Source organism: Anthonomus grandis, chromosome 19 (assembly GCF_022605725.1).
Source record: "Anthonomus grandis grandis chromosome 19, icAntGran1.3, whole genome shotgun sequence".
Taxonomy (NCBI): Eukaryota; Metazoa; Arthropoda; class Insecta; order Coleoptera; family Curculionidae; genus Anthonomus; species Anthonomus grandis.
Genome location: NC_065564.1, coordinates 8,037,707 through 8,062,009, shown reverse-complemented (window position 1 = coordinate 8,062,009; position 24,303 = coordinate 8,037,707). Strand labels below are relative to the sequence as shown.

At 34.9% G+C, this 24,303-nt stretch overlaps 3 protein-coding genes across 11 annotated transcripts in view; 1 reads left to right on the top strand and 2 right to left on the bottom strand.

Annotated features, from left to right (window-relative positions):
- The window catches only part of LOC126747559 (sex peptide receptor), a 489,101-nt gene that overhangs the window by 122,059 nt on the left and 342,739 nt on the right, over nucleotides 1-24,303 (top strand). The window lies entirely within an intron of this gene.
- The window catches only part of LOC126747561 (uncharacterized), a 127,259-nt gene that overhangs the window by 19,647 nt on the left and 83,309 nt on the right, over nucleotides 1-24,303 (bottom strand). The window lies entirely within an intron of this gene.
- The window catches only part of LOC126747555 (pleckstrin homology-like domain family B member 1), a 170,412-nt gene that overhangs the window by 82,608 nt on the left and 63,501 nt on the right, over nucleotides 1-24,303 (bottom strand). For all 3 annotated transcript variants that reach the window (XM_050456278.1, XM_050456277.1, XM_050456279.1), the window contains 3 exons: nucleotides 8,275-8,448; nucleotides 1,949-2,161; nucleotides 1,646-1,888 (listed from right to left, as the gene is read on the bottom strand). In XM_050456278.1, coding sequence (XP_050312235.1) covers nucleotides 1,646-1,888; nucleotides 1,949-2,161; nucleotides 8,275-8,448 — 630 coding nt within the window. The remainder of the gene's footprint in view (nucleotides 1-1,645; nucleotides 1,889-1,948; nucleotides 2,162-8,274; nucleotides 8,449-24,303) is intronic.

The following is a 24,303-nucleotide window of genomic DNA, read 5'->3' as shown; positions in this document are numbered from 1 at the left end:
CAATATCTCGAAAACTAATGTAACGATTTTATTGATTTTGGTTTCGTATGAAAGCTGATGAGATTCTTTATCAAAAAGTTCCTAATAAATTTCCTCGCAAATACAACCGTTTTGGAGTTATTGAGTAGTTTTTCCACGGACTCAAAAAAATCTTGATACTGTCGACGGCTTTACAAAAATCTCAATATCTCGAAAACTAATGCAACGATTTTATTCATTTTGGTTTCATGTGAAAGCTCTTGAGTTTCTTCACCAAAAATATCCTTACACTTTATATCGTAAATGCAACCGTTTTCGAATTATTGGCTAATTTCTCAGTTGACTGAAAAAAATGTTGGCTTCACAAAAATCGAAGTGATGTAACAATTTTTTTGATACTAGTTCCAAATTAAAGTATAACTTGAACCAGATAAATTAAGTTTTGACGTAAAAATGACAGTACCGCATTTCAAAATGGCGGGTGGGCGCCATCTTGAATATTGAAACTCTCATTTATACGTCAGAACATAGATAGATTTAGGGCGTGGTAAATATTAACGACAGTGCCAAAATTCAAAATGGCGAACAGACGCCATCTTGATAAGAAGATTAGACAAAAAGTGGGTCTTGCAAGATGCTCATTTTATATTTATTTTTTTTTTCCAAGATGGCACCCGTTCGCCATTTTGAAAATTTAGGGAACATTTTGTTTTTTTAAATTAAATATTCATACGTAAAAATTACAGCATAAAATTTAAAAATGGTGGATAGACGCTATCTTGATAATGACAGTTCTACACTTTAACACTGCTGGTAGTAATGACAGTCTTGACATTTTGGAAGTCAAGACTGTCATTTTCACATTGATTTTTTAGATTGTCATGAGACTGGCTGCCATTTTGAAATTTCACTGAACTGTCTTTGGACTTTCAAAATGGCGAATGAGCGCCATCTTGAAATTTGAAATTTAATACAACATATTGGAGTTATTGAAGTGGTTTGGGTGGAAAAATCTTGATATTGTCAAAGGCTTTACAAAAATCCAAATAAATTGAAGTCACTGACGATTTTATTGATTTAAGTTGCAAATTAGGGCGTGGTTTAGACCAGATAAACCGTTTTGACGTAAAAATGACAGTTTCAAATTTCAATATGGCGGATAGACGTCACCTGAAAAGATTAAGTGATCATTTCTGCGTCAAAATGTAACGTAGCTAAGTTACGACTTCCAAGATGGCGTCGCCAAGTTCAAGTCCAATTTCGACTTCCAATAATAGCAAATTTGAAGTGCGGAACTGTCATTATCAAAATGGCGTCTGGCCGCCATCTTGAAAGTAAATAGATAAATAGAAAAGAACATCGATACTTGACAGTACCTTCAATTCAATCAGCAACGAGCACTTTTCGTCTAAACTTTTACTCAATATTGTTCTGACGTAAAAATGACAGTTAGAAGTCACCTTTGACATAAAAATGACAATTCTTAAATTCAAAATGGCGGATGGATGTCTTCTTGAAACTTGGAGCCAGTCATGCTTAATTAGGGCGTGACTTAAGACACATAACCTAACTTTTAACCTTAAAATTCAAAATGGAGGATAGGCGCCATCTTACCAGGGGGCAGGGAAAGTACATAACCTCCAAAATAACCTAAAAATTGACTTACCAGGACTTTTATTGTGATGTTTCTCGCCGGTATTCAGCTCGACGTAATTGACAGGACTCTGGGGCAAACTCTTCCTCAAACTGAGACTGTCGATGTCTTTGCCGAGCACATCCTTGACCGGCACATTAACAGTCGGCACGTTTGAAGTGAACACCTTCGGCGAGTAGGACTTCTTCAGATTCTGCGCAGCGAGGTACTCGAACTTCGACACCTTGGTCATTATGCTCGAGGGAGGCTCGTCGCCTGTAAGACAATGAGACGAACGTTTGACAGTTGTGACAAGTCGGTGAGGTCGCCACTTACTTCCGCTGTCTGATAAAGAGTCCCTCGAGCTCTTCTTGGGAACCACCGGGGGTTTTTTGATGAATTTGTGGTTCGGCGGTTGGTAGTCCGCAGGTTCGAAGTGCATCGGGGCCATTGAGATTCTGGGGTTTGGTAGAACCGATTTCATTAATTTGGCCTCGGCGGGATGGTTGAACCTCAGGTAGTTCGAGCGGCCGATTGTTAGCATTACACCTGGAAAAAAATTAATAGAATGGGTCTGATGTTGTCAGTGTGTCTACGTCAGCAGGCGTTTGTCTCGCTTTAATGCACGAGCAATATTTCGGTCTTCTCTACGTCATCCGATTCGTGGCATGGACATCTATGAACTCTATGTCAGCTAATTCGCGTCTTTCTCATTCAAACCTATACATCTTTGATTATTTTTGGCTTTCTTTACGTCAGCCAAGTTTGCTGACTCATAAGTTCCCTGCTGTATTTTTTTTTGTTCTACGTCAATTCACTCTATCTGTTTTTTTTTAATGACATTTCATTGAAATTTAGTTGATTTTATATAATCTACGTCAGCTGTTGTGGCGTTTGTCTTACTTTAAGACACCAGCATTAATTCGGTATTTCTCTACGTCATTCATATCATGAAGACGTCATTTTTGCTCTACATCAAATGATGTTTATGTACTCTACGTCAGCTCATAATTTTCGCATCTTTCTCATTCAAACGTAGACACATTTTTCATTATTTTTAACTGTCTTCACGTCAGCCAATCTTGCTGACCCAAAGTTTCCTTGTTGTTCTTTGTTTCTTACAGTGACATTTTATTAAAGTTTATTTAATTTTATTTAATCTACGTCAACTGGCGTTTGTCTTACTTTAAGACACGAGTATTATTTCGATCTTTCTCATTCAAACTTGTACATGTCTTTCAATATTTTTTGTCTTTCTTCACGTCAGCCAAACTTGCTAAATATCTGCTGACCCATAGGTGGCTCCTTGATAAACATCTTTTTTGCTGTACGTCAATTTACTGTCTTCTTTGTTTTTTTTTTACAGTGACATTAACCTAATACTTTTCTTGCTGTATAACATTTTTTTCTGTACGTCATCTCATTTTCCTTTCCTTTTTTTCCCTTAACATTCCATTCACATTGGTCAGATTATAAATAACTATACTTTTTTTTTTATTTTAATCTACGTCAGCTGATGTATGTCATATCCCTTTCATTCAAAGGTATACATATCTTCATTTAATAACAATAGTTTTATTTGCAGGATATTTTTTTTGCTCCACGTATTCTTAGGCCATTTTTAAATATTTGTATGTCAGCTGGCATTTGTCTCGCTTTAATGCACGAGCAATATTTCGGTCTTCTCTACGTCATCCGATTCATGGCATGGACATTTATGAACTCTACGTCAGCTAATTTTGTTCACATCTTTCATTATTTTGGTTTTTCATCACGTCAACCAAACCCATAAGTTTCTTGCTGAATATCTTTTTTTTTGCTGCACGTCAATTCACTCTTCTTTATTTGCTTTACGTCAAAAGATGTCTATGAACTCCTCTACGTCAGCTAATTCACGTCTTTCTCATTCAAACTTATACGAATTTTTCATTATTTTTAACTGTCTTCACGTCAGTCAAACTTGCTGACCCAAAGTTTCCTTGATGTTCTTTGTTTTTTTACAATGACATTTTATTAAACTCATTTTATTTAATCTACGTCAACTGGCATTTATCTTACTTTAAGACACGAGTATTATTTCGATCTTTCTCATTCGTGTACATATCTTTCAATATTTTTTGTCTTTCTTCACGTCAGTCAAACTTGCTAACCCATAAGTTCCTTTCATTAGTTTTCATTCCATTGTATATACTCATCTTTTATTATTTTTATCTTTATTCACGTCAGCCAAACGCGCTAATCTAATTTTCTGTCTTGTCTGTCAGTTATTTGCTCTACGTCAGCTGAGTCTCCTTTAGTTTTTTTGTACATTAGTTGGGTTACAGAAACATGCTGTTCCACAGATTTTTGCTCCCCGTCTTCCTGTGCCCCTCTTTCATTTTAGTATCCCTACGTCAGTTGACGTTTGTCTCACTTTAACGCACGAGTACTATATCTTGGTCTTTTTCCACAGGATCTAAATTGTTTGCAGTGAACAGGTTGTTTTTGCCCTACGTCAATTACATATGTATATGTAGCTTATGGAATCTACGTCAGCTAATGATTTTTCATTTCATGGTATCGTACGCATCTTTTATTATTTTTATCTTTATTCACGTCAGCCAAACGCGCTAATCTAATTTTCTGTCTTGTCTGTCAGTTATTTGCTCTACGTCAGCTGAGTCTCCTTCAGTTTTTTTTGTACATTAGTTGGGTTACAGAAACATGCTGTTCAATAGATTTTTGCTCCCCGTCTTCCTGTGCCTCTCTTTCATTTTGGTATCCCTACGTCAGTTGATGTTTGTCTCACTTTAGCGCACGAGTACTATATCTTGGTCTTTTTCCACAGGATCTAAATAATTGTTTGCAGTGAACAGGTTGTTTTTGCTCTACGTCATTTACATATGTAAATATGTAGCTTATGGAATCTACGTCAGCTAATGATTTTTCATTTCATGGTATCGTACGCATCTTTTATTATTTTTATCTTTATTCACGTCAGCCAAACGCGCTAATCTAATTTTCTGTCTTGTCTGTCAGTTATTTGCTCTACGTGAGCTGAGTCTCCTTCAGTTTTTTTTGTACATTAGTTGGGTTACAGAAACATGCTGTTCAATAGATTTTTGCTCCCCGTCTTCCTGTGCCTCTCTTTCATTTTAGTATCCCTACGTCAGTTGATGTTTGTCTCACTTTAACGCACGAGTACTATATATTGGTCTTTTTCCACAGGATCTAAATTGTTTGCAGTTAACAGGTTGTTTTTGCTCTACGTCAATTACATATGTAAATATGTAGCTTATGGAATCTACGTCAGCTAATGATTTTCATTTCATGGTATCGTACGCATCTTTTATTATTTTTATCTTTATTCACGTCAGCCAAACGCGCTAACCTAATTTTCTGTCTTGTCTGTCAGTTATTTGCTCTACGTCAGCTGAGTCTCCTTCAGTTTTTTTGTACATTAGTTGGGTTACAGAAACATGCTGTTTAATAGATTTTTGCTCCCCGTCTTCCTGTACCTCTCTTTCATTTTAGTATCCCTACGTCAGTTGATGTTTGTCTCACTTCAACGCACGAGTACTATATCTTGCTCTTTTTCCACAGGATCTAAATTGTTTGCAGTGAACAGGTTGTTTTTGCCCTACGTCAATTACATATGTATATGTAGCTTATGGAATCTTCGTCAGCTAATGATTTTTCATTTCATGGTATCGTACGCATCTTTTATTATTTTTATCTTTATTCACGTCAGCCAAACGCGCTAACCTAATTTTCTGTCTTGTCTGTCAGTTATTTGCTCTACGTCAGCTGAGTCTCCTTCAGTTTTTTTGTACATTAGTTGGGTTACAGAAACATGCTGTTCAATAGATTTTTGCTCCCCGTCTTCCTGTGCCTCTCTTTCATTTTGGTATCCCTACGTCAGTTGACGTTTGTCTCACTTTAACGCACGAGTACTATATCTTGGTCTTTTTCCACAGGATCTAAATAATTGTTTGCAGTGAACAGGTTGTTTTTGCCCTACGTCAATTACATATGTATATATGTAGCTTATGGAATCTACGTCAGCTAATGATTTTTCATTTCATGGTATCGTACGCATCTTTTATTATTTTTATCTTTATTCACGTCAGCCGAACGCGCTAATCGAATGCTCCTCTTGTCTGTCAGTTATTTGCTCTACGTCAAGTGAGTCTCCTTCACTTTTTTGTACATTAGTTGGGTTATAGAAACGTGCTATCCAGTAGCTTTTTCTTCACGTCATCCAAATCCAATTTGGTTTGTTTACACTGGACAGGATGTTTTTTTTCTTCTCTACGTCAGTTAAATTTATACGTATTTTATTGAATCTACGTCAGCTGATGGTTATTCATTTCCTTGTATCTACTCATCTTTTATTATTTTTTTCTTTATTCACGTCAGCCAAACTAACGCATCAGTTTTCTTGATGTATAATCTCTTTTTTGTTCCACGTCATTTCATTTTTTCTTCCTTTTTTAACAATAACATTTCATTAAAACTGCTCGGTTTATGAGATCAGTACTATACAGAATTTATTTATTTTAATCTACGTCATAACTTTTGCAGTGCCTATTTTTGCTGTACGTCAGTTCGCTCTAGTTTGTTGCTTTCTTCTAAATTGTCACGGCAACTATACACATCAATTACACGTTGTTGTATTTTATTTAATCTACGTCAGCTGATGTTTCTCATATCCTTCTCATTCAAACTATATCCATGTTCTAATATTTTTATTTTCCTTTACGTCATCCATATTTTTGCCAATTCATAGCATGAACACGTTGTTTTTTGCTTTTGCTTCTTTATTAATTAACTCTACGTCAGCTGATGTTTTTCATATCTTTCTCATTCAAACGTGTACATATCTTTCAATATTTTTGTCTCTCTTTACGTCAGCCAAACTTGCTACATTTACTATTGCAACATTGCTACACGGGTTCTTGATACATATTTCCTTTTTTTTGCTCTACGTCAATTCACCTTTTTTTTGTTTTTCAGGGTAAAAAAGCAACAAAGAGACATTTCATTGAAATTAAGCAAGATATAAATAATTTTTTTTTAATTTAATCTACGTCAGCTGATGTAATTCACATCCTTCTCACTCAAACGTATACACATCTTTTATTACTTTTATTTTTCTTCACGTCAGCCAAAGTTGCTGACTCATAGGTTCCTTTATCAACGTCTCTTTTTTTGCTGTACGTCAATTCGATCAATTCGCTCTTCGTTGTTTTTTTACAATGATGTTTCATTAAAGTTATTTAATTGTATTTAATCTACGTCAACTGGCGTTTGTCTCACTTTAAGACACGAGCATTATTTTGATTTTTCTCTACGTCATCCAAATTTGCCAATTCATATCGTAGACACGTTGTTTTTTGCTTTTGCTTCTTTATTAATTAACTCTACGTCAGCTAATGTTTCTAACGTATGTTAAGCCATAAGTTCCTTGCTACATATTTCTTTATTTTTCTCTACGTCAATTCACTCTTCTTTGTTTTTTTTTTAATGACATTTCATTGAAATTGTTCAGATTATGAGTAACTGTTTAATACTTTTTTGTTTCAATTTAATCTACGTCAGCTGATGTACCAAGTACATCTTTCTCACTCAAACGTATACACATTTTTTATTTTTCTTCACGTCTGCCAAACTTGCTGACCCGCAACATCTCTTTTTTTGCTGTACGTCAATTCGGTCAATTCGCTCTTCGTTGTTTTTTTTACAATGATGTTTCATTAAAGTTATTTAATCTACGTCAGCTAGGGTTTGTCTCACTTTAATGCAAAAGATTATTTAGAGTTTTCTCCACGTCATCCATATTTTTTGCCAATTTATAGCATGGACACGTTGTTTTTTACTTCTTACTTGCTACGTCAGCTAATGTATTTTCATGCCATATTTTTGACTTTCTTTACGTCAGCACAACTTGCTAGCCCATAAGTTTACTTGCTGTATAACTTTTTTTTCTCTACGTCATTTTACTATCTTATCCTTTTTTTACAATGACATTTCATTGAAATTGATCAGTTTACGATAAGATGTTTTTGCTCTACGTCAGTTCATTATATTTTGCTGCTTTTACAAGGAACTCTATGTCAATTACATGTATACATATTTTATTGACTCTACGTCATTCAATATATCTTTTATAATTTTTGTCTTTATTCACGTCAGTCAAATGCCCTAACCTAATAGTTTTCTTTCTTGTTTGTATATTGTCTATAGTTCTTTTTTTCTACGTCAACTGTGTCTCTTTCACTAATAGTGTTTTTGCCCCACGGTCTCTGGCATCTCTCTTCAATTTTATTTTCACTACATCTGTTGAAGTTTGTCTCACTTTAAGGACCGAATACTATTTCTGTCATTCACTATATAATCCTTTATACATGTATAAGTATTTTATTGTATCTACGTCAGCTTATGTATACACTTTCCATAATTTTTGCAGTGTCTATCTTTTTTTGCTCTACACGTCAGTTACATATAGCAGTTTTATTTTATTTAACCCACGTCAGCCTCTCGGATAATAGTTCTTTTATCTCAAGTTTATGGACTATCAATTTATAAGGGAAAAAATAGGGTAAACACTCTCCAATAGGGTAATTACATAAATTACTAATAATTACATTTAATTAATTAATTACAATAATTACATAACTTACCCTGTGAGAGTCTGGTGGGTCCCACGACCCTCACGCCATCTATGGACAAGTTCTCGCACAAAGGGTAAATCGTGACCACGCCCTCGCTGTTTTCTATGTGACAATGGAGGGCCTGGACCCCCGTGCCCTGGACCGGGATATCCACCCCTGGACCGCTTCCTAGGGTCACTCGGCCTGTATAAGAAAACATTGAGTTAAAGTGAGAAAACATGACGTCATAGTTTTCCAGACAAAGATGACAGATAGGAACAGGGTACAGCCCTACTGTCAGTTGAGTGCATTTAACCATCTCATGAAGGAAAGAATAATGACAGGCAGCAATTTGAGTTAATCGAGTGCATTTTGCCACCTCATAGAGAGCAAGAGAGCATTTTCTATTTATTCCAGGCAGTAGCGTGCATTCAGCCATCTGACAAAGATGAGAGATAGGAAAAGCCTTCAACTTGACTGCGAGGAATATTATTTCAATTTTTTTTAAGCAGTCGAGTGCATTTAACCATTTCATGAAGGGAAAACGAATGACAGGCTGTAATTTGAATTAATCGAGTGCATTTAACCACCTCATAGAGACCAAGGGAGCATTTTCTATTTATTCCAGGCAGTAGCGTGCATTCAGCCATCTGACAAAGATGAGAGATAGGAACAATCTTCAGCTTGACTGCGAGGAATATTGTTTCAATTTTTTTTAAAGCAGTCGAGTGCATTTAACCACCTTATAAAGAGGAAAAGAGTGACAGCCTGCTACATGAATTATTCGAGTGCATTTTGCCACCTCATAGAGACCAAGGGAGCATTTTCTTTTTATTCCAGGCAATCGAGTGCATTTAGCCATCTGACAAAGATGAGAGATAGGAACAGGCTTCAACTTGACTGCGAGGAATAAAATTTCAATTTTTTTTTTAACAGTCTAGTGCATTTAACCATCTCATGAAGGGAAAACGAATGACAGGCTGCAATTTGAATTACTCGAGTGCATTTAACCACCTCATAGAGACCAAGGGAGCATTTTCTATTTATTTCAGGCAGTAAAGTGCATTTAGCCATTTGACAAAGATGAGAGATAGTAAAAGGCTTCAAATTGACTGCGAAGAATAATATTTCAATTTTTTTAAAGCAGTCTAGTGCACTTAACCATCTCATGATTAAAAAGCGAGTGACAGGCTGCAATTTGAATTAATCGAGTGCATGTAACCACTTCACAGAGAGCAAGGGAGCATTTTCTTTTTATTCCAGGCAATCGAGTGCATTTAGCCATCTGACAAAGATGAAAGATGGCAACAGGCTTCAACCCGACTGCGTGGAAGAATATTTCAATTTTTGTCAAAGCAGTCGAGTGCATTTAACCATCTCATGAAGGGAAAACGAATGACAGGCTGCAATTTGAATTAATCGTGTGCATTTAACCACCTCATAGAGACCAAGGGAGCATTTTCTATTCATTTCAGGCAGTAGAGTACATTTACTTACTTGACAAAGATGAAAGATAGGCAGAGGCTTCACCTTGACTGCGAGGAATAATATTTCAATTTTTTCAAAGCAGTCGAGTGCACTTAACCATCTCATGAAGGGAAAACGAATGACAGGCTGCAATTTGAATTACTCGAGTGCATTTAACCACCTCATAAAGACCAAGGGAGCATTTTCTATTTATTTCAGGTAGTAGAGTGCATTTAGCCATCTGACAAAGATGAAAGATGGCAACAGGCTTCAACCCGACTGCGTGGAAGAATATTTCAATTTTTGTCAAAGCAGTCGAGTGCATTTAACCATCTCATGAAGGGAAAACGAATGACAGGCAGGCAACTTGAATTAATCGAGTGCATTTAACCACCTCACAGAGAGCAAGGGAGCATTTTCTATTTATTCCAGGCAGTAGCGTACATTCAGCCATCTGACAAAGATGAGAGATAGGAACAAGCTTCAGCTTGACTGCGAGGAATATTGTTTCAATTTTTTTTTAAGCAGTCCAGTGCATTAAACCATCTCATGAAGGGAAAACGAATGACAGGCTGCAATTTGAATTATTCGAGTGCATTTAACCACCTCACAGAGAGCATGGGAGCATTTTCTATTTATTCCACACAGTAGAGTGCATTTAGCCATTTGACAAAGATGAAAGATAGAAACAAGCTTTAACTTGACTGCGAGGAATAATATTTCATTTTTCTTCAAAGCAATTGGGTGCATTTGACCACCTAATGAAAGAAAATTGAGTGACAGGCTGCAACTTGAATTAATCGAGTGCATTTGGCCACCTCATAGAGAGCAATTTTTCATTTATTTCAGGCAGTCAAGTGCATTTAGCCATCTGACAAAAATGAAAGATGATGACAGTATTGGACACGACTGCCTGGAAAAAAAAATTAATTATTTTTTTTAGGCAGTTAGGTGTATTTAACCATATGACAAAGATGAAAGATCCAACTGCCTGGAAGAGTATTTCATCTTATTTTTTCAGACAATTGAGTGCGTTTAACCATACAGAGAGTGAAAGAGTGACTATTTTTAGGCAGCTGAATGGAGACCGTAATAGGGTCATTTCGTGTTATAATTGCAAGGGAATTTTAATGTTTTTAAAAAAAAAAATCTCATTCCAATAAACGTCTTTAAATTGTATACAATGTACCATACTTAAACGTTTATCCATCGTGTGTTGCTTGGGGGAATTAAAAAAAAACTACTACTTGCTAAATATACATATAAATAAACTGTCCCATCTTCAAGAAGTTGTGGTTCATTGACTTTGGAAAAAATTAAATTAGGAATAAGGAAATACCCTTAAGGTTTGACATGTGAAGACCCTACACCCTAAGTTTACCCGAACAAACATTTTTCTACCTGAATTTCTTCAAATCCGTCCGGTCTCGAGATAAATAATGAGAAAAGTTTACCCCGAATAATTATTCTTCGAGAGGCGTCACCACGTGAGTCACGCGACGACGACGTCTGGGCGACGTCGCCTTTTTTGTTGTTTGTTTTGACGCCGAAAATAGGAAACGTCGATTTTTCTCTTAGGAACGGATGTCTCCTCCATAATCGCTTTTCCGGCTTTCCAGGGTATTTTTAAATTAATTTCGGTAACTTAAGATTTTTCTTTAAATTAGGTGAGACCAGAGTGAGAAATCAGTGGCGTCTCAAATGTGAAATTGGCGAGGTTCTCTATTTTTTAGCGTAGAACGGTCATATAGTCCTCAGTGCCCTCTATGAATAATCCTGGAATCACTAAAAAGATCCAACTGTCAACTGTCACTTGTCAAGTCAACTGTCACTTGTCAAATGCCACTTACAACACTGCTCGACGTCAAAGTATTTACCAGTTCTACGACATTAAGGACCTTTGCACTCTTGTAATCAAATCGTCAGAATTTGAATAAAATTTCCCAGGCTTTTACTAACTCAAAGTCATCCTGCTGTCACCTTTCAATCAAATACTAACCTGTTCATTAAGTTTCTATCTTTTATCTCTGTCAGATGGCTATAGGCATTCGTTTAATTCAAGATGCAGCCTGTCACTCGTTTTACTTTGATGAAATGTTTAAATGCACTCTGCTGCTTTAAAAAAAAAATTAAATATTCTTCAACGCAGTCGGGTTGACGCCTGACCATATCTTTCATCTTTATCAGATGGCTAAATGCACTCTACTGCCTGAAATAAATAAAAAATGCTCTCGAATAATTCAAGTAGCAGGCTGTCACTCTTTTCCTCTTCATAAGGTGGTTAAATGCACTCGACTGCTTTAAAAAAAATTGAAATATTATTCCTTGCAGTCCAGCTGAAGCCTGTTCCTATCTCTCATCTTTGTCAGATGGCTAAATACACTCGAATGCCTGAAATAAATAGAAAATGCTCCCTTGGTCTCTGTAAAGTGGTTAAATGCAGTCGAATAATTTAAGTAGCAGGCTGTCACTCTTTTCCACTTCATAAGGTGGTTAAATGCACTCTACTGCTTCAAAAAAAATTGAAATATTATTCCTCGCAGTCAAGCTGAAGCCTGTTCTTATCTCTCATCTCTGTCAAATGGCTAAATGCACTCGACTGTCTGGAATAAATAGAAAAATGCTCCCTTGGTCTCTGTGAAGTGGTTAAATGCACTCGAATAATTCAAGTAGCAGGCTGTCACTTTTTTCCTCTTCATAAGGTGGTTAAATGCACTCTACTGCTTCAAAAAAAATTGAAATATTATTCCTCGCAGTCAAGCTGAAGCCTGTTCCTATCTCTCATCTCTGTCAAATGGCTAAATGCACTCGACTGCCTGGAATAAATATACAATGCTCCCTTGGTCTCTGTAAAGTGGTTAAATGCACTCGAATAATTCAAGTAGCAGGCTGTCACTCTTTTCCTCTTCATAAGGTGGTTAAATGCACTCTACTGCTTAAAAAAAATTGAAATATTATTCCTCGCAGTCAAGCTGAAGCCTGTTCCTATCTCTCATCTTTGTCAGATGGCTAAATGCACTCGACTGCCTGGAATAAATATACAATGATCCCTTGGTCTCTGTAAAGTGGTTAAATGCACTCGAATAATTCAAGTAGCAGGCTGTCACTCTTTTCCTCTTCATAAGGTGGTTAAATGCACTCTACTGCTTAAAAAAAATTGAAATATTATTCCTCGCAGTCAAGCTGAAGCCTGTTCCCATCACTCATCTCTGTCAGATGGCTAAATACACTCGACTGCCTGGAATAAATAGAAAAATGCTCCCTTGGTCTCTGTGAAGTGGTTAAATGCACTCGAATAATTCAAGTAGCAGGCTGTCACTTTTTTCCTCTTCATAAGGTGGTTAAATGCACTCTACTGCTTCAAAAAAAATTGAAATATTATTCCTCGCAGTCAAGCTGAAGCCTGTTCCTATCTCTCATCTCTGTCAAATGGCTAAATGCACTCGACTGCCTGGAATAAATATACAATGCTCCCTTGGTCTCTGTAAAGTGGTTCAATGCACTCGAATAATTCAAGTAGCAGGCTGTCACTCTTTTCCTCTTCATAAGGTGGTTAAATGCACTCTACTGCTTCAAAAAAAATTGAAATATTATTCCTCGCAGTCAAGCTGAAGCCTGTTCCTATCTCTCATCTTTGTCAGATGGCTAAATGCACTCGACTGCCTGGAATAAATATATAATGATCCCTTGCTCTCTGTGTAGTGGTTAAATGCACTCGAATAATTCAAGTAGCAGGCTGTTACTCTTTTCCTCTTCATAAGGTGGTTAAATGCACTCGACTGCTTCAAAAAAATTTAAATATTCCTCGCAGTCAAATTGAAGCCTGTTTCTATCTCTCATCTTTGTCAGATGGCTAAATGCACTCGACTGCCTGGAATAAATATACAATGATCCCTTGCTCTCTGTGTAGTGGTTGAATGCACTCAGTTTATTCAAGTTGCAGCCTATCACTAATTTTTCCTTCAAGAGATGGTTAAATGCACTCGACTGCTTTGGAAAAAATTGTATTCTTTCACGTTGTCAGGGTGAAACCGTATCTTTTATCTCTGTCAGATGGCTAAATGCACTCGACTACCTGGAATAAATATGCAATACTCCCTTGCTTTCTGTGTATAGTTGAATGCACTCAATTTATTCAAGTTGCAGCCTGTCGCTCGATTTTCCTTCATAAAATGGTTAAATGCACGTGACTCTTCCTAGAAAAATTGAAATATTCCTCCAAGCAGTCGAGTTGAAGCGCTTTCCTATCTTTCATCTTTGTCAGATGCCTAAATGCACTAGACTGCCTGTAATAAATAAGAAATGCTCTCGTCTCCTCTGTGAGGTGGTTAAATGCACTCTTTCCATGAGATGGTTATATGCACTGAACCTCCTGGAAGAATCAACGTCTAGATCCGGTCTAGATCAACGTTTACTATAATCTAGACTAGTTCAATATTAAAACCTATTACTCTGTTTTCCTTTTGGCCAATGGATAAATACAGTACTAGCGAATATTGAATATGGATTCATTCACTCCGCTAATGGATTAATCACACACATGCAAGTCAGTTATCTGTTATCTCTGTCAGAGGGTTAAATGCACTCTCTTTACTTTCTGTGAGATGATTACATGCACTCCATGAATTGATTGTCACTTACTTTCTCCTTCATATTATGGTTAAATGCACTGAACTGCCTGAAAAAAAATTAAATATTTTCCAGATAGTTGTATAGTGAAACATCTGTTACCCGCTTTTCCTCCGGGAAAATGGATAAATAAATCCTAGAGAGTGAAAAGAAAAATCTTGACAGTTAAATTCGAGTAAGTAGACAATGGTACTGAATATTGAATATGGATAAATGCACTCTAATCATGGGTTAATCCAATTGAAGTAATAGTTTAGAAGTTATAGTCATTTGAAATTTGCTTTACGTCAGTAGAGCTTCGATACGTAAGGCTCGGTGTTTTTGGTTCATAACTTTTGATCTACTGAAGCTAGACTCAAAAAACAAAATTTATTGGATTATCAATGATCACTTGTAAAATGTTGATGATACTAAGGTGCTAAACCCAATACCACCAGAGATATTCAAGCTATTGTACATAATATCCTTTTTACTGCAGTCATGGTCCAAATTTCTGACCCAAAAAAGGCAATTTTCTTGAAACCTACTGAAAATTTTCACATTTTTATTTTTGCAACGGATGCCTTTTTTAAGCGCAGAACGAAAAGTGTTTTATGAATTTTCCCAAAAAAGGACCAGGAAAAAAGTTATTGGCATTTTTTGGTTTTGGATCAAAACTGGCTTGAAATTTCAGAATTTTAAAAAGTTGGCCGATCAAAAAAATTTTTTTTGCTATGCATTGATCATGAAAAAGCAATTAAAAAAGTGTTATACTAAAACTTCCGATTTCCCATAGGAAAGCCAGGAAAAATCACAAAAGTATAATTCCCATAGGAACACGTGCATTAAAGAAATTGCAAGGGGGGCACCCACGATTTTTATGCGAAAATCACTTTTAATTTTTTTATGGATAATCTGTGCGTCTGAAAGGGAAATGGTTTAGATAAAAGTTGTTCAGAATAGCAAGGGCTGTAGATAGAAGAAGAAATTTCGAAGGTATTTCCCATACAGTGGGAGAAAATATCGGAAAACCTCTAATTCAAAAAAGGCAATTTTCTGGAAACCTATTGAAAATTTTCACATTTTTATTTTTGCAACGGGTGCCTTTTTTAAACACAGAACGAAAAGTGTTTTATGAATTTTTCCAAAAAAGGACCAGGAAAAAAGTTATTGGCATTTTTTGGTTTTGGACCAAAACTGGCTGGAAATTTCAAAATTTGAAAAGTTGGCTTATTAAAAAAGTTTTTTTTGCTATGCATTGATCATGAAAAAGCAATTAAAAAAGTGTTATACTAAAACTTCCGATTTCCCATAGGAAATACAGGAAAAATTACAAAAGTATAATTCCCATAGGAACACGTGCATTAAAGAAATTACAAGGGGGACACCCACGATTTTTTTGCGAAAATCACTTTTAATTTTTTTATGGAAAAACTGTGCGTCTGACAGGGAAATTGTTTAGATAAAAGTTGTTCAGAATAGCAAGGGCTGTAAATAGAAAAAGAAATTTTAAAGGTATTTCCCATACAGTGGGAGAAAATAACGGAAAACCTCTAATTCAAAAAAGGCAATTTTCTGGAAACCTATTGAAAATTTTCACATTTTTATTTTTGCAACGGGTGCCTTTTTTAAACACAGAACGAAAAGTGTTTTATAAATTTTTCCAAAAAAGGAACAGGAAAAAAGTTATTGGCATTTTTTGGTTTTAGACCAAAACTGGCTGGAAATTTCAGAATTTTGAAAAGTTGTCCGATCGAAAAAAAAATTTTTGCTATGCATTGATAATGAAAAAGCAATCAAAAAAGTGTTATACTGAAACTTCCGATTTCCCATAGGAAAGCCAGAAAAAAATCCAAAAGTATAATTCCCATAGGAACACGTGAATTACGGAAATTGCAAGGGGGATATCCACGATTTTTTTGCGAAAAACACTTTTAATTTTTTTATGGAAAATCAGTGGGTCTCAGAGGTTAATGGTTTAATTAAATCTTTTTAAATTTTTATAATACCATTAATAGTTTAGGAGTTATGGTCAGTTAAATTTTGCTTCACGTCAGTGGAGCTTCGATACATCAGGTTCAGAGTTTTTCATTGATAACTTTTGATCTACTGATGCTAAACTCATGAAATAAATTTTATTGGAATGAAAATTATCAGTTCTAAAATTTTGAAACTACCTATTATAGCATTAAACCCAATAGTACTCGAGATATCCCAATTTTTATTCAAAATATCTCTTTTAACGAAGTCACGACTCGAAAATTGCTTGTATTTTCCTTGGTAGTACATTTACGTTCTTGAGCATCATAACTAAACTTCAGGCATATCCGATGAGCTAAAATAATCTTTTTAAATTTTTTAAATAGGATCAATAGAAAAATAGTTATGATCATTTGAATTTTGCTTCACGTCAGTAGAGCTTTAGTACATCAGGCTCGGAGTGTCTCGTTGATAACTTTTGATCTACTGATGCTAAACTCATGAAATAAACTTTATTGGAATGATAATGATCAGTTTTAAAATGTTGATAATACCTACTAAGGCCCTAAACCCAATACCACTTGAGATATTCGAACTTTTATTCAAAGTATCTCTTTTACCGAAGTCACGACTCGAAAATTGCTTATGTCTTCTTTGGTAGTAGATTTACGTTCCTGAGCATAATAACTAAACTTCAGGCATATCCGAAGAGCTAGAATAATCTTTTTAAATTTTTTAAATAGGATCAATAGAAAAGTAGTTATGCTCATTTGAATTTTGCTTCACGTCAGTAGAGCTTCAATACATCAGGCTCGGAGTTTTTCGTTGATAACTTTTGATCTACTGAAGCTAAATTCATAAAATAAACTTTATTGGAATGAAAATGATCAGTTCTAAAATTTCGATAACACCTATTATAGCCCTAAACCCAATACCACTCGAGATATTCCAACTTTTATTCAAAGTATCCCTTTTAACGAAGTCACGACTCGAAAATTGCTTATATCTTCTTTGGTAGTGGATTTACGTTCCTGGGCATCATAACTAAACTTCAGGCATATCCGATGAGCTAAAATAATCTTTTTGAATTTTTTAAATAGGATCAATAGAAAAATAGTTATGATCATTTGAATTTCGCTTCACGTCAGTAGAGCTTCGATACATCAGGCTCGGAGTTTTTCATTGATAACTTTTGATCTACTAAAGAAAAACTCATGAAATAAACTTTATTGGAATGATAATGATCAGTTCTAAAATGTTGATAATACCTATTATAGCATTAAACCCAATAGTACTCGAGATATCCCAACTTTTATTCAAAATATCCCTTTTAACGAAGTCACGACTCGAAAATTGTTTATATCTTCTTCGGTAGTAGATTTACGTTCCTGAGCATCATAACTAAACTTTAGGAATATCTGATGAGCTAGAATAATCTTTTAAATTTTTTTAAATAGGATCAATAGAAAAGTAGTTATGCTCATTTGAATTTTGCTTCACGTCAGTAGAGCTTTAATGCATCAGGCTCGGAGTTTTTCGTTGATAACTTTTGATCTATTTAAGCTAAACTCATGAAATGAACTTTATTGGAATGCTAATGATCAATTCTAAAATGTTGATAATACCTACAAAGGCCCTAAACCCAATAGCACTCGAGATATTGCAACTTTTATTCAAAGTATCCCTTTTAACGAAGTCACGACTCGAAAATTGTTTATATCTTCTTTGGTAGTAGATTTACGTTCCTGAGCATAATAACTAAACTTCAGGCATATCCGATGAGCTAGAATAATCTTTTTGAATTTTTTAAATAGGATCAATAGAAAAGTAGTTATGATCATTTGAATTTTGCTTCACGTCAGTAGAGCCTCAAAACATCAGGCTCGGAGTTTTTCGTTGATAACTTTTGAGGTACTGAAGCTAAATTCATAAAATAAACTTTATTGGAATGATAATGATCAGTTCTAAAATGTTGATAATATCGGCTAAGGCCCTAAACCCATTAACACTCGAGATATTCCAACTTTTATTCAAAGTATCTCTTTTAACGAAGTCACGACTCGAAAATTGCTTATATCTTCTTTGGTAGTAGATTTGCGCTCTTGAGCATCATAACTAAACTTTAGGACTATCTGAAGAGCTAGAAAAATCTTTTTAAATTTTTTAAATAGGATCAATAGAAAAATAGTTATGATCATTTGAATTTTGCTTCACGTCAGTAGAGCTTCGGTACATCAGGCTCGGAGTTTTTCGTTGATAACTTTTGATCTACTGAAGCTAAATTCATGAAATAAACTTTATTGGAATGATAATGATCAGTTCTAAAATGTTGATAATACCCGCTAAGGCCCTTAACCCAATACCACTCGAGATATCCCAACTTTTATTGAAAATATCCCTTTTAACGAAGTCACGACTCGAAAATTGCTTATATCTTCTTTGGTAGTAGACTTACGTTCCTGAGCATAATAACTAAACTTCAGGCATATCCGATGAGCTAAAATAATCTTTTTAATTTTTTTAAATAGGATCAATAGAAAAATAGTTATGATCATTTGAATTTTGCTTCACGTCAGTAGAGCTTCGATACATCAGGCTGGGAGTTTTTCATTGATAACTTTTGATCTACTGAAGCTAAATTCATGAAATAAACTTTATTGGAATGATAATGATCAGTTCTAAAATTTTGATAACACCTGCTAAGGCCCTAAACCCAATAACACTCGAGATATTCCAACTTTTATTCAAAGTATCCCTTTTAACGAAGTCACCACTCGAAAATTGCGTATATCTTCTTTGGTAGTAGATTTACGTTCTTGAGCATCATAACTAAACTTCAGGCATATCCGATGAGCGAAAATAATCTTTTTGAATTTTTTAAATAGGATCAATAGAAAAGTAGTTATGCTCATTTGAATTTTGCTTCACGTCAGTAGAGCTTTAATGCATCAGGCTCGGAGTTTTTCGTTGATAACTTTTGATCTGCTGAAGCAAAATTCATGAAATAAACTTTATTGGAATGATAATGATCAGTTCTAAAATGTTGATAATATCTGCTAAGGCCCTAAACCCATTAACACTCGAGATATTCCAACTTTTATTCAAAGTATCCCTTTTAACGAAGTCACCACTCGAAAATTGCGTATATCTTCTTTGGTAGTAGATTTACGTTCCTGAGCATAATAACTAAACTTCAGGCATATCCGATGAGCTAGAATAATCTTTTTAAATTTTTTAAATAGGATCAATAGAAAAGTAGTTATGATCATTTGAATTTTGCTTCACGTCAGTAGAGCCTCAAAACATCAGGCTCGGAGTTTTTCGTTGATAACTTTTGAGGTACTGAAGCTAAATACATAAAATAAACTTTATTGGAATGATAATGATCAGTTCTAAAATGTTGATAATACCCGCTAAGGCCCTAAACCCAATAGTACTCGAGATATTGCAACTTTTGTTTAAAGTATCCCTTTTAGTTAGTCAGTTCTCAGTTTAGAGCTTACTACACTTTAGCAACTAATGTCATTCGGTCTTTATCTTCAGTAAAATGTTGGTCCTAAGTTGGAGTATTTATTTTGAGTTTTTTAATATTCTTTGTGAGGTATTTGAGGGAAGAATATTCCTCAATAGGGTGGTCAACTGTTTTTTCTTCGATAGTTCTTCTTACTTCATCTTCCTCTATTGCTTTTCTCATTCTTTGCCTTTTTCCTCTTCGTCTTTTTAGCTACAGTACATCTGGATTTACTAAGAACTGTTTTTCTACTTTTGATCGTCTCTTTCTCAGGCTTCTTCGTCTTCTTCGATGGTTCTAATGAGATTTAAAGGTTTTCTTCTTCTAAAGCTTTTTTTGCGTCCATTTCTTTCATTCTTCTATCCTGATCGTAACCTCTTTTCATTATTTGCCTCCTTTCTCTTCGCCTTATTAGCTGCAGTACATCTCTTTTTCGCTCTTATTCTTCTAATGAGGTTTCAATGTTTTCTTCTTCTTTAGCTGTTCGTGCTTCCTCTTTTTCTTCATCTCTGAAGTTCTTACACCCTGTAATTCCAAAAAATGTGAAACGCAATTAAACAATAATTATCCGAAGATGATCAGTGAAACCCGATCCGACTGCTGTTCGCGATAAGATCTGACGTTCGAATGAATTAAAACTGATCGACTTCCTCCTTCTGAACCTCTCGCTCTCTCTGTCTCTTTTTAAAATTCCGTCCGAGGATTTTTAATTTAAAATCGTTTATGACCGAGGCTATTTTAAGACCCTCCGATCGGTGAATCAAAGATCGGAATCTTCAAGGAGAAACATCAGAGAGTGATCGTTGCGTAACCTCCCTCGAGAATTCATAATAATAATAATAACAACGTGCGTTATTGACATTCTATTGAATTTATGGGCTTCCAAATGTAATAAAAGATATTTTTAGACGCCCCCTCGTGTAGCTTGGATGCGAAATAAAACCGATTTTCATAGATCATGAAAAACCAACTGGAATATTTTCACGTTTTGTATATAGTGACATATAGGTACATCATCATGATTTTCTATAGAAAACTCAGTGGAAACATACATGTAGAAGCAGCAGAATAGTCAGTGTTTTAAAGTTGTTCATTGCCAACCCAATGAAGTTTATTTTATGCTTCTAGCTTCAATAGATCAAGAGTTATCAAGCAATAACCCCGAGCTTGACGTACGGAAGCTCTGCTGACGTGAGGCAAACTTCAAATGACCATAACTCCTAAACTACTAATCCTATTGAAAAAATTTAAGAAGATTCTTGTAGCCATTTAGATATTTTATAACTTTGGTTATGATGCTGATGACTGTAGATCAACTTTGAAAGAAGATACAAGTGATTTTTGTGCCAAAACTGCTGTAAAAGGGATGTCATGTCTAATAGTTTAAATATCTTTAGTGGTGTTGGGTTTAGCGCTTTGGTACATAGTATAAATCTTTTTAAGTTGATCATTCGCAATCCAGTAATATTTATTTCATGCTTCTAGCTTCAATAGATCAAGAGTTATCACCCAATGACTCCGAGCTTGACGTATGCAAGCTCTGCTGACGTGAAGCAAACTTCAAATGGCCATAACTTCTAAACTACTAATCCTATTAAAAAAAATTAAGAAGATTCTTGCAGCCAGTCAGATATTTTGCAACTTTGGTTCTGATGTCGATGACTGTAGATTAACTCCCAAAGAAGATGCAAGTGATTTTTGTGCCAGAATTGCTGTAAAAGGGATGTCATGTCTAATAGTTTAAATATCTCCAGTGGTGTTAGCTTTAGGGCTTTGGTACACAGTATCAATATTTTAAAGTTGATCATAAGTAACCCAGTAAAGTTTATTTCATGCTTCTAGCTTCGGTAGATCAAGAGTTATCAAGCAATAACCCTGAGCCTGACGTACGGAACCTCTGCTGACGTAAAGAAAACTTCAAATGACCATAACTCCCCAAGTAAAAGTCTTATTGAAAAAATTTAAGAAGATTCTTGTAGTCAATCAGAGATTCCTTAATTTTGGTTATAATGCTTATTACTGTAAGTCAACTGCCAAAGAAGATACAAGCGATTTTTATGCCATGACTGATGTAAAAGGGATATCATGTCTAATAATTTAAATATCTCCAGTGGTATTGGGTTTAGGGCTTTGGTGCACAATATCAATATTTTAAAGTTAATCCTAAGTAACTCAGTTAAGTTTATTTCATGCTTCTAGCTTCAGTAGATCAAGAGTTATCAAACAATAACCCCGAGCGTAACATATGGAAGCTCTGCTGACGTGAAGCGAACTTTAAATGACCATAACTCCTAAACTATTAATCCTATTGAAAAAATTTTAAAAGATTCTTGTAGTCAGTCAGATATTTTGCAACTTTGATTATAATGTTGATGACTGTAGATCAACTCCCAAAGAAGATACAAGGGATTTTTTAGTTATGATTGCTGTAAATGGGATATCATGTCTAATAATTTAAATATCTCCAGTGGTATTGGGTTTAGGGCTTTGGTACACAGTATCAATATTTTAAAGTTGATCATAAGTAACCCAGTAAAGTTTATTTCATGCTTCTAGCTTCAATAGATCAAGAGTTATCAACCAATAACCACGAGCTTGACGTATGGAAGCTCTGCTGACGTGAAGCGAACTTTAAATGACCATAACTCCTAAACTATTAATCCTATTAAAAAAATTTGTGAAGATTCTTGTAGCCAGTCAGATATTTTGCAACTTTGGTTATAATGCTGATAACTGTAGATCAACTCCCAAAGAAGATACAAGCGATTTTTTAGCTATGATTGCTGTAAAAGGGATATCATGTCTAATAATTGAAATATCTCCAGTGGTATTAGGTTTAGCGCTTTTGTACATAGTATCAATATTTTTAAGTTGATCATCAGCAGTCGAGTAAAGTTTATTTCATGCTTCTAGCTTGAGTAGATTAAGAGTTTTCAAGCAATAACTCCGAGCCTGACGTACGGAAGCTCTGCTGATGGCAAGAAAACTTCAAATGACCATAACACCCTAAGTATAAGTCTTATTGAAAAAATTTCAGAAGATTCTTGTAGTCAATAAGAGATTCCTTAACTTTGGTTATGATGCTTATTACTGTAAGTCAACTGCCAAAGAAGATACAAGGGATTTTTGTGCCAAGACTGCTTTCAAAAAGGTATTAAGCCTAATAGCTTGAATATCTTCAGTGGTATTAGGTTTAGGGCTTTAGTAGTTATTATTAACATTTTAGAATTGTTCATCACCAATCCAACAAAGTTTATTTTATGCTTCTGGCATCAGTAGATCAAGAGTTATCAACCAATAACTCAGAGTCTTACGTATTAAAGTTTTACTGACGTGAAGCAAACTTCAAATGACCATAACTACTTATGTATTGATTCTATTTAAAAAATTTAAAAAGATTCTTGTTGCTAATCAAACATTATGCAAGTTCAGTTATGATACTTATGAGTGTAAATCTACTCTTAAAAATGATATAAGCATTTTTTAAGTTGTGACTTCATTAAAAGGGATATTTTGACTAAAAGTAAGAATATCTCCAGGGCTATTGGATTTATGGTTTTAGTAGATATTATCAATATATTAGTAACGATTACTACCAATCCAGCAACAGTTATTTTATGAGTCTAACTTCAATAGATCAAGAGTAATCAAGCAATAACGCCGAGCCTGACGTACGGAAGCTCTGCTGACGTGAAGCAAACTTCAAAGGACCATAACTCCTAAACTACTAATCCTATTGAAAAAATTTAAGAAGATTCTTGTAGCCAGTCAAATATTTTGTAACTTTGGTTATGGTGCTGATGACTGTACATCAACTTTCAAAGAAGATACAAGCAATTTTTATGCTATCACTGCTTTAAAAGGGATATCATGTCTAATAATTGAAATATCTCCAGTGGTATTGGGTTTAGGGCTTTGGTACACAGTATCAATATTTTAAAGTTGATCATAAATAACCCAGTAAAGTTTATTTCATGCTTCTAGCTTCGGTAGATCAAAAGTTATCAACCAATAACTCTGACCTTGACGTAAGCAAGCTCTGCTGACGTGAAGAAAACTTCAAATGACCATAACTTCCTAAGTATAAATCCTATTGAAAAAATTTAAGAAGATTCTTGTAGTCAATCAGAGATTCCTTAATTTTGGTTATAATGCTTATTACTGTAAGTCAACTGCCAAAGAAGATACAAGAGATTTTTATGACATGACTGATGTAAAAGGGATATCATGTCTAATAATTGAAATATCTCCAGTGGTATTGGGTTTAGGGCTTTGGTACACAGTATCAATATTTTAAAGTTGATCCTAAGTAACTCAGTTAAGTTTATTTCATGCTTCTAGCTTCCGTAGATCAAGAGTTATCAAGCAATAATCCTAAGCCTGACGTAAGGAAGCTCTGCTGACGTGAAGCAAACTTCAAATGACCATAACTCCTAAACTATTAACCTTATTAAAAAAATTTAAAAAGATTCTTGCAGCCAGTCAGATATTTT